Source organism: Brienomyrus brachyistius, chromosome 3 (assembly GCF_023856365.1).
Source record: "Brienomyrus brachyistius isolate T26 chromosome 3, BBRACH_0.4, whole genome shotgun sequence".
Lineage (NCBI taxonomy): Eukaryota > Metazoa > Chordata > Actinopteri > Osteoglossiformes > Mormyridae > Brienomyrus > Brienomyrus brachyistius.
This window is the reverse complement of record NC_064535.1, coordinates 1870371-1881231: the sequence shown is the minus strand read 5'-3', so window position 1 is coordinate 1881231 and position 10861 is coordinate 1870371. Positions and strand designations below refer to the sequence as shown.

General features: G+C 46.1%; 1 protein-coding gene across 1 annotated transcript; it reads right to left on the bottom strand.

Moving 5' to 3' along the window:
- Window positions 1–4797: 4797 nt before the first annotated feature.
- On the bottom strand, window positions 4798–10293 carry zgc:171579 (uncharacterized protein LOC557116 homolog). The gene is made up of 2 exons (XM_049009774.1): window positions 10253–10293; window positions 4798–7344 (listed from the first exon to the last, which is right to left on the bottom strand). Exon 2 carries the CDS (start codon window positions 7336–7338, stop codon window positions 6394–6396), a length of 945 nt encoding a protein of 314 aa, XP_048865731.1. The 5' UTR covers window positions 7339–7344; window positions 10253–10293; the 3' UTR covers window positions 4798–6393.
- Between the last annotated feature and the right edge of the window lie 568 nt (window positions 10294–10861).

Genomic DNA, 10861 nt, shown 5'->3' with positions numbered 1-10861 from the left:
AGAGAGAGACAGGCCCTGTCAGGGATTGATCATGAAGGCACCCTGACTCTGACAGCTGTTTCATTGTCCTGAGAGAGACCGGCCCTCTCAGGGATTGATCATGAAAGGACCCTGACTCTGACAGCTGTTTCAGTGTCCTGAGAGAGACAGGCCCTGTCAGGGATTGATCATGAAGGCACCCTGACTCTGACAGCTGTTTCAGTGTCCTGAGAGAGACAGGCCCTGTCAGGGATTGATCATGAAGGCACCCTGACTCTGACAGCTGTTTCAGTGTCCTGAGAGAGACAGGCCCTGTCAGGGATTGATCATAAAGGCACCCTGACTCTGACAGCTGTTTCAGTGTCCTGAGAGAGACAGGCCCTGTCAGGGATTGAATATGAAGCCACCCTGACTCTGACAGCTGTTTCAGTGTCCGGAGAGAGACAGGCCCTGTCAGGGATTGATCATGAAGGCACCCTGACTCTGACAGCTGTTTCAGTGTCCTGAGAGAGACAGGCCCTGTCAGGGATTGATCATGAAGGCACCCTGACTCTGACAGCTGTTTCAGTGTCCCGAGAGAGACAGGCCCTGTCAGGGGTTAATTGCAGTAACTCCTAGTTCTTGGTACAATAATGCAGGAAAGGAAATCAGATATCTTGTACAGCTTTAAATCTGCGGTGATGTTTGACGTCCATACAAATGGCCTGAGTCACTGCAGTTTGGAGCTATTACATAGAGATCTGTCATGTGGAAGCGTCACGCTTTGTTAAGCAAGTCTTCTTATAGATATTGAGTAATGCGGGGCTGGATTTCTGTGCTCTCAAAATTTTTTAATAATATTTAATTCTATTTAAAGACCCCTCTGCAGTCTAAAGTGCTTGATCATTAGGGACTGTGGGAAGTTAAAAGTCAGACAAGAAATCTTGAGAAGACCCACATGCAATACAGTGACAGTCGGCTGTATTGCTCAGTAAAACATCCGAACACGAGACATTTCAGAAGAGGGGAAGATAGATTGACTTGAGCTGTAAGAATTGTGCATTATTATGAAATTGTGAAATATCCCACCCACTTCTTCAGATGGAAGTGAAAGACGAGGTGGACGTCCCTGCCCGGCCTGCAGTGGCAGGTTGGCACTCCCCTGGAGCTCAGTCACATGTGTCACTGTGGAAACCCGACCTTGTGTAATGTCCTTGAGGCTGTGACATTCATGAGGACATACTGGCAAATACTGCAATGTGAATCAGCTGACAAATGGTATTTTTCAAATATTCCACTTTTTGATAATAAGTGGCACGACTTACAAACATCTATTGTGTGTGTGGCGGGGAGTGGTCCTCATGGACCCCGTACTATCCACATTTTTGCTCCCTCCCAGCTCCCAGCACACCTGTACTTGGTATTCAGTGTTCCTGACTGTTTGGTTCAGGTACACTGGGAGCTGGAAGGGACCAAACAAAAAGACCTGAGCACTGAAATAAACATTACAGGCTTTATGAAAATGCCAATAATTGTTATTTCCTCACTCCTTTCTAGTTAAATCTAGATATAAAGAAACGGCATCTCGGGGTCAGAGAGGAAGCTCAGGACAGCGCCATCTTGGAAAAGCAGGGACCCTGCATGGGGAAGCCGGTGAACCGTCACTCAGTAACACGCCTTCCTCCGGTCTACACACACGCGTAGGATGACACGCGCCAGGCCGCCATGCGCCGTCGCTGTACCAGGTACTCGCTGCAGCTGTAGGCCCTGTTATAATTGGAGACCTCTCATCCCATATCTATCCTCTTTAAATGCCATCTTCTTCCTCTAGTCCTTGTTCTCTCTTAAAAAAAAGGCTTCATGAATTTGAATGTTAGAGACAATCTCTGCTAAGGTCACTGGCTGTACCTTGAAATAGACGGTTCTCCTTTGAAAAGCCTGAAGGGCCAGAACAAGGTGAAGCTAAACTATTTAAATGTGGTGAGTGCCCCTCCTGTCATTTGCGACCGGCTCGTCTCCCGCCCTTAAAATAAAGAAGTCGCTATGTCTGTCGTTAACGAAGCCACAAATAACCCGGAAAACGCACTGGCAGGCTGGCTTGCCGTCATTTTTCCCGCCAGCCTCCAAACATCGGCTCACTGAGAATGAGCTGATTTTGACCTTTTAACACCTGTGAAGGCTATAGGCACAGAAAGACGATCATCCGTCACATTCGAAGCAGGGATGATTATGTCTCTGTGCCAAGGCTGGGGTGGGGGGGGGGGGCGGTTAGCGGGACATGGCAGGAGAGAATTCAGCAACATTTTAATTTCATGATTTTTCTTCTTCATCCTGAACAAGACACAACAATCCCATGTGTCACCTCTTCCCTGACATTTCTGAGAGGGGACCCCCTTGTTGACGGTGCTGACAGTGAAGTGCTCATCTTATGAAGGGCAGGGAAAAAAAACATCCCTCATCTTCCACTTTTCTGTTATCTTTTTTAATCCCTGAGCTTCTCTGCTGTAACACTTCAGCTTGTGGAAGCTGGTTTCGGTATGAATTTCAGGGAAGCTTGCAGTGGCTGGCAGAAAACCTCGCATTTCGAGTGGCTGTTGCAGGGATGTGGTGTGGGAGGCCGTCGCAGGGATGTGATGAGGGAGGCCATCGCAAGGAGGTGATGATGGAGGCTGACGCAGGGACGTGGTGTGGGAGCCTGTCACAGGGGTGTGATGAGGGAGGCTGTCGCAGGGACGTGATGAGGGAAGCTGTCACAGGGACATGATGAGGGAGGCTGTCACAGGGATGTGATGAGGGAAGCTGTCACAGGGACATGATGAGGGAAGTCGTCTCAGGGATGTGATGAGGGAAGTCGTCTCAGGAACTTGATGAGGGAGGCCGTCTCAGGGACGTGATGAGGGAGGCTGTCTCAGGGACGTTATGATCCCGTCTCAGGGACGTGATGAGGGAAGCTGTCTCAGGGATGTGATGAGGGAAGCCGTCTCAGGGAGGTGATGAGGGAAGTCGTCTCAGGGACATGATGAGGGAGGCTGTTGCAGGGACGTGATAAGTGAGACCATCACAGGGATGTGATGAAGGAGGCCATCACAGGGACGTGATGAGGGAAGCCGTCTCAGGGACATGGTAAGGGAGGCCATCACAGGAACATGGTGAGGGAGGCCGTCTCAGGGACATGATGAGGGAGGCCATCACAGGGATGTGATGAGGGAAGCTGTCACAGGGACATGATGAGGGAAGTCGTCTCAGGGATGTGATGAGGGAAGTCGTCTCAGGAACTTGATGAGGGAGGCCGTCTCAGGGACATGATGAGGGAGGCCACCACAGGGACATGGTGAGGAAGGCCATCACAGGAACATGGTGAGGGAGGCCATCACAGGGATGTGGTGAGAGAGACCGTCGCAGGGATGTGATGAGGGAAGCCGTGTGAGGCACGTTATGAGGTAGGCCACCACAGGGACATGGTGAGGAAGGCCATCACCGGAACATGGTGAGGGAGACCACACCTCCAAATATGGCACTGCCTGCACAGAGCACCTGACTACGTCCATATTTATGGGTTAATATGGAAAAAGCCAGAAAATTTCATGCTGTTGTTTCAGCTTTGAAAACTTAGAAATGGTCGAGTTCAAATAATGTATCCTTTGAAAGATATGCAACTGATTTTCTAACAGTGATGTGCCCACAGATCAAGACAGTTGCACACCTGAGACATGCTGGCTGCCCACCCCTCATCGTACGCCTGCAACCTGTTTACAAACTCACAGCTGCAGTAAAAACCTCGATAAATGGGACGAGTTCGATATAAATCAAATGGCATATTTTCACACAGAAAATCTATGCACAGAACTTGTACTGGGAATGAGTAAAGTCCCTGTGAGGTGGAGATAAGGCCCCCCACCGATAAGGATCAGCCCAGAACACAGCCCGATGGATCAATACCCAAGGGCCAGGGATCTCGGCTTGTTGGCGAGTAGGAGCCCTTCACTAGCAGTTCCCGCTATAATAATACTTTTATCAACAAATGAGATTTGCTGCTTCTAATGGAAACGGTGGCAGCAAGGTGAGGTGGGAAGAAGATTCAGGGTAATCTGCGACTCACCGCGTGTTTAATGCGTGAGGAACCCAAAGGTGGCTCGACGGCCAGTCCGCATGCCTCTTTGATGCAGTGCTGCGCATGCTGTGCGACGAGGCTGATTAAATGGCAAGTTTATGATTAGAATATTTAGGAATACTCAGTGTTTCCTGGTCTGCAGAGGTATCTGGTCGAGTTCTGCATGAAAGGCAGAATCCATAGACTGTGGTGGGGGTGGGGGGGTGGGGGGGTCACAGGGGAGACTCCGTCCACAAGTAGTCAGACTCAGGAAGCCAGCCAGCTTTGGCTCTCTGGTAGTGACTATCAAAACGGCTGCCATTTGTACAGGATAGATGGAAATATAAGACAGACAAAACTCCTTTGAAGGCAAATAAATGAAATACAGATGAAATACTGGAATGACTAGCTATAATTTCATCAAGGTCACTGTTGTTTGGGCCTAGTAGAGGGCTTCCTTAGACCACAATGTCCACATCACTCCCCCCTTGGTGTTTCAGTGAAATCTGCATTTTGCACACAAGCCCCGCTGGGTTTTCTACAATAACGTACGGCCCTCAAGGCAATTTGAGAATTCCTCCTAATCTGCTGAAATGTCCTGCCTTTAGCAGCATCACGCCGGCCCAGTCTGGGCTCTGCCGTCATGCTCCGGGAAAGCGGAAAGCCTCCATCTCTCCATCCTGCAGCACCGAACCCAAAACACACACAGCGCCAATGAAGATTGTTACCGTGGATAAAGAGAGAAACGATTTTGAAGATATGAACAGATATTTAATTTCATCGCCAGTCATAAAATCAAGAGCATACATCAATCAGTCATGAAAGGAGTATCAATTGTGATGTGCGAATCTCTCACAATAGGCGGTTACATTATGATTTATAACATTGATTTTCTTTGTTAACCTAGGCATGGCTGTTTCTGATAATTAGTCTCCATTCATGTGTTTATTTTGCAGCTTAAGCTGTTAGTAGGTCAACCATAGGTATAGATCATTTCACTTATCACTCAAAACCTTTTTCTCATTCACCTTTGATGACTGGGTTTATTTATCAGTATAAGCCCACATAGCACCATAGACGATCGTCATCGCTGGCGCCCCCTGTCTGAAACAAAGTAAAATTGGCTTGTAAGTCGACACCTCCTCAGGAGTGGTCTTGTCAAATGGGCGTGGCCTGTCACAGCCACGTACTGTGAATGTCCAGGACAGCCGCAGCGGGCTGCTGAATGTTAGGGGCCCCCCTCCCTATGCTGGTCGACATCTGCGGCAGCTCCTGCGCAGGGAAATCGGCCGTGGAGCTCCTCACCGCTCGTAGGCCGTTTGGCAGACAGCGGTCCTGCTCTAGCTGGTCCCGCTACAGGACTGCTTGTGAACGGGTGAGTCCTGCTTAGGGCTCTCTTCTGTTATTTTGGAAGGAATACCTGCTGCCTCATTTTTAACCCATCAGGCATCTTTTTCCTCTTGAAAATCCCCATTGAATTGTTAAAGAGAGGTTTTTAATAGAACATCAATAAGTTGGGTGACAAATAACTGCAATTTTATACCAATACATGATCGGTGAAGGTCAGCAGAAGCAGTGGCTTAGATGCTGTATTTAAAATGCATTTTAATGTTACATACACATATTTGGAGATTCTTGTGAGAGATATAAAGTGATATTTTTCCAAATAGCTGCATAATTTAATTTCTACGCGTATCTGTGATATAAAAACTGAAATTCTCAAATAAAAAACTGGAGAAATTTGAGTCATTGTTGTAGATTTTTACCTCATAATACAGGTCTAAGGAAAAGGTCTTGGGGACTCAGGTAAAGAGCACTGGTGACAGAACTCAGAACTCTGAATTAAATTTATTAGGCATACTGTTATGCAAAAACCAAGGAAGTACGATGATGAATGTGTGTGAATTTGCCGCTAGGCTATAGCAGGTGTGCTGCTGCTGTGATGCATGATAACAAACGCAGGCAGATAATGATCAAATTAATGAAGTCCATAATGCTGGAACCTTCTTCTTACTGTTAATTTCCTTCCCATGCTTGATCCGATGATGCAGTTGCCCTCACTTCCTGTTTGACTCTTTGTTGCATGGTGACTGTCCAGCCGCTTCCTGCCTCATCCCCATTCCTGAGTCCATAAAGTCCAGCCTGTACCCAGAAGGTAACGCCTCAGCACACAACATCCAGGTATCTAACATGGCTTCCAACATTCAAATGCAATATACCAGAGTGGCCAAGATTATCAGAGGAAAATCAGCAGCATCATAGGGGCAGCTCCATAAAGAGAGGCACTGCGTTCTTGGGTGCAGTTCCTGGTCCTCCTCTTAGAGGACTTTTCATAAAGTTCCCGACTAGGATCTTCTGAGACAGGACAGATGGGTCTGCGCCAGCTCCCTGAAGTCATTGCGTAGGAAGATGTACATGATCGGGTCCAGCAAGGTGTTCAGGCTCAACAAAGCTCGGCCCACTTGATACGGCAGGAACACGGACTTCTCCCACTCGCAGTTCCCGGGATTGAACACCAGCCCGATGTACTTGATGGAGCCGATGAGGTGGTACGGCCCCAGCACAACCACGAAGATGATTACCAGGAAGCTTAAGAAAGCACGTATGCGTCTCTTCTCCTCGGCCCGGGAAGAAGGAAGACCCGCCAGGCACTTGAGGGTCTGCATGTGCAGGATCGAAATGAAAGAGAAGGGCAGGACGAATGTCAGGGCTAGGGTGATGAGGCGGTAGATGATCGCGTGCATGTCGGCAGGATACTTCTCATTGCAGAGGTGTTTGTTCTGTAGTTCGTGGAACATGGTGTTTATAGATACCAGCGGGGGCACTGCCACAGTGAGCCACACGCCCACAGACAGACACACCACACTCCTCAGCTTCTGCACGGCTTGGAACTTGTGCGGCCAGGCAATAGCCAGGTGGCGCTCCAGCGCAATCAGGCACTTGAAGAAGATGGCCACATAGATGCTGATGTAGAAGATGAGGGTCACTCCATGGCACCCAATGGGCCCGAAGCTCCAGCAATGGCCCGTTCTGTAGTAGTCTATCCACAGCGGCAAGGTTGCGAGCTGTAGCAGGTTGGAAAGCAGCAGGTTGATGACAAAGACAGGCAGGATGTTCTCGCACCTGATTAAATTGTAGAGGCCGTAGAGAGCCAGGATGTTGAGTGGTATACCAAAGACAAAAAAGATGGAGTACAAGACAGAGAGGAAGATGGCGTCTTGGTTAAAGTCTATGAGACACGCTTGGGCAGTGAGAGCCTCTGGAGTGCTCTGATTGGACGGCAGGTACATCTTCACCTGACAGCAGCAAAACACAAAAGGTCACATCTCATCAGACAGCGTTTTGTACAAGCTGTTCGCTTTCATTTCTTTAGTCCAGAATTAGGCCACAAGAAATAATAATGACACACTTTCTGTTAAGGCTTCAACAGGCACAGGTATTTAAAAACAGTCTGATTGCTTTTATGCTGTGTAATTGGACATCTTGAAAAGAGCAATTGTATTGCACAAGTGAATTATTCTACCCCAGAATATTATACGAGTCTTGCGCTCAATCGCTTTCTTAAACACCACTTTAACTTTCTGTTATGGTAGCGTCATTCCTCATGTCAGGAGCTCTAAGTCCTTCAGTGATGTATGTTTAAATTTTTTTCGCTTCAGAAGAAGTAGCAAAATAATTAGGCAAAATAAAAAACACTTAAATTTGCCTCAAAAGACGCGTTTCCATAAGAAGGAGATGCAGGAGATGTTGGGTCAGTAGAGTGAGCATATGGGAAGGCTCCGCTTCGAGTGGCGGTCCTGGACGGCACACATGACCCGTTTCCACGCTCCTCACACAGCAGCTCTGGCAGAGTTATGAATTATTCAGTCTCAGGCAATGATGTTACAGCATTGGTATCATTTGTGACGGAGGTTTGGCCCAGAATTCATGAATATTAATGCTACCTGACTGTCACCGCTCACCGCCACAGAATACCGCACACAGGGCTGACTCTGGGTGTATCCGCCCGTAACACATGTATCTATGCAATATAATTACACTTGATGTGACATTTAAAACTGGAGTCAAGGAACCTAATATTGACATGAAGTGTAATCAAATAATGGTCATGACGAACCTAAAGATTATGACCATCTCCGTATGAAGAGAATAATCCACAACAAGGCCCATGCACTGTGTTGTGACAGGTTACTCCTGTGATCATCACCAAATGATCGGCCATTTGTGACCCAGTAGCCCTTCTGTTGCTTTGTACCACGCAGCACAGCCTTCAGTCTCATCCCGCTTTGAGTCCTGGCTGCCCAGTGCCCTATCTGCGCTTCGTGGTTTTTCCCTCCTTGGACCTTGCTCAGTGGGTACTGACCACCGCTGACCGTGATCATCCCACAAGCCTTGCCGTTACAAAGATGCTCTGACCATCATCTGACCATAACGATTTGGCCCTTACCAGAGTCACCCGGGTCTGTATTTCTGTCAGTCTATCCCATTTTCCCCCATGTCAGTAGCTGTGCTGTATTTCTGTCAGTCTCTCCCATTTTCTCCCATGTCAGGAGCTGTGCTGTATTTCTGTCAGTCTCTCCCATTTACTCCTGGTCAGTAGCTGTGCTGTATTTCTGTCAGTCTCTCCCATTTACTCCTGGTCAGTAGCTGTGCTATATTTCTGTCAGTCTCTCCCATTTTCTCCCATGTCAGGAGCTGTGCTGTATTTCGGTCAGTCTCTCCCATTTTCTCCCATGTCAGTAGCTATGCTGTATTTCTGTCAGTCTCTCCCATTTACTCCTGGTCAGTAGCTGTGCTATATTTCTGTCAGTCTCTCCCATTTTCTCCCATGTCAGGAGCTGTGCTGTATTTCTGTCAGTCTCTCCCATTTTCTCCCATGTCAGTAGCTATGCTGTATTTCTGTCAGTCTCTCCCATTTACTCCTGGTCAGTAGCTGTGCTGTATTTCTGTCAGTCTCTCCCATTTTCTTCCATGTCAGTAGCTGTGCTGTATTTCGGTCAGTCTCTCCCATTTTCTCCCATGTCAGTAGCTGTGCTGTATTTCGGTCAGTCTCTCCCATTTACTCCCGGTCAGTAGCTGTGCTGTATTTCGGTCAGTCTCTCCCATTTTCTCCCATGTCAGTAGCTGTGTTTCTACAGACAGACAGCAGCATTGAGCATCTTCAGCCATGAGGCTGGTCTCTAATCACCTTCGATCCACCACCTCTCCTCGTCTCCTTGACACACTGGGTCACTCACTTCCATTAAAAAACACATCATCTGCTTCACAGAATAAAAGATTATTTATTGAAATAATAAAAAATGTGATATGTCACCGTGTCAATTTCCTCTCCTGAGTTTAAAGGCATGTTGGTAACAATTTAATTAAGGCCATATTTTTAGTCATCTATAAACAAATTCATGATGCATTATAATGCATTCATAAGGCATTCTAGCTTTTATAATTAATTTAATATGTTTATAATATTTAATACCTATGAATTTATAAATATTTATCAAAATAGCACATTATAGCCATGTGTATTATGCATTATGAATACTTTATGAAGCTCTCATCTATAATGCACTGTAGATACCTTTATAAAGCATCCTTAATGTTTATACCGACCATTATAATGCATTATAAAAGCATTTATAGTGCATTATAGATATAAGCTCATTAAACATTCATAATGAGTAATACACATGGCTATAATGTACTGTGCTTTTTGATAAATATTTATAGCCATATTTCTAATGCTTTATGAATACATTGTTATTTGTTATTAATGCATTAAAACATTTCTAAAAACATGACTATAAGTAAAGTATCACCGGGATGTTTTAAAGTTTTTATTGGTTTTAATTTCAGTATTAGAAGAATAAGGCTATTGAAGATTTAGAGTGAACTTAGTAAGTTTTTGTATAAGATCTTTTGCATATGTGTTTCAGAACAAGAAGCAAGTGATTTAAGTTCAAATTAATCTTCTAATAGTCGATTTCTGTACCTGATATTCTCAGCCAGATTGACTATCTATAAACCACAAATATAAAAATGGTAACCTGTAAACAAACAGAATTAAAGTCGTGTGTGTACATATGTATTACACATGTATACATTGTGAAAACATTCTGCTCACTCAGACCCTCATTATCTGCCCAGCAGGATCATTATTTAGGTGGTTGTAGAATAAATAAGCAATAATAAAAGAGCGGTAGCACTTACAGAGACAGCACCTTCAGCAGCCCAGTGACGTTGGGTGTGTGTCCGTGGTCTTCTGTGAGAAGGCATGTAGACACCCACCAGTGTTACAGCGAAACCGGATGTGGTTTCACACCCTCACAGTGTATGTTCACAGAACTTTATCTTCAAAGAAAAGAGCGTAGTGTTGGGAGACAGTTTTACTTTCCTATAAAAGTGTGGCATCAGTTTCAAAGCACATAAATCTGGCCACAGTTGCCATGAAGTGTAAAGTGAAGAGGCAGAGTAACGGAGAATGATACCAAGAAAGCCTGAAAAAAGTGAATTTTACAGGCTGCACTAGGCTGTCGCTGTGTCCTGCACACATACAGTATAAACCCGTGTCCCTCCTTACTTAAACCCGGGCAGCCTTGCTGGTATCACTAAGGTCACCATGATGACTCCTATGATCTAAGGTGAGACCAGCAGCAGGGAGATAGGCAGACGAAATAAACACCCCTTTCATTCCCGCGCGGCTCTGGGATGGAGGATGGCATCTGCTTCAGGTTCACGTTATCGATTAATCTTTTAGGCTCGTGTCTCACTGTGTCTTACAGTGAAATCCTCCATATTTTGCACACGCTAAGAGGCTAT

Excerpts from the sequence above, each read along its gene's own strand:
- zgc:171579 (XM_049009774.1), bottom strand. The coding sequence starts at position 7,338 with ATGTACCTGCCGTCCAATCAGAGCACTCCAGAGGCTCTCACTGCCCAA.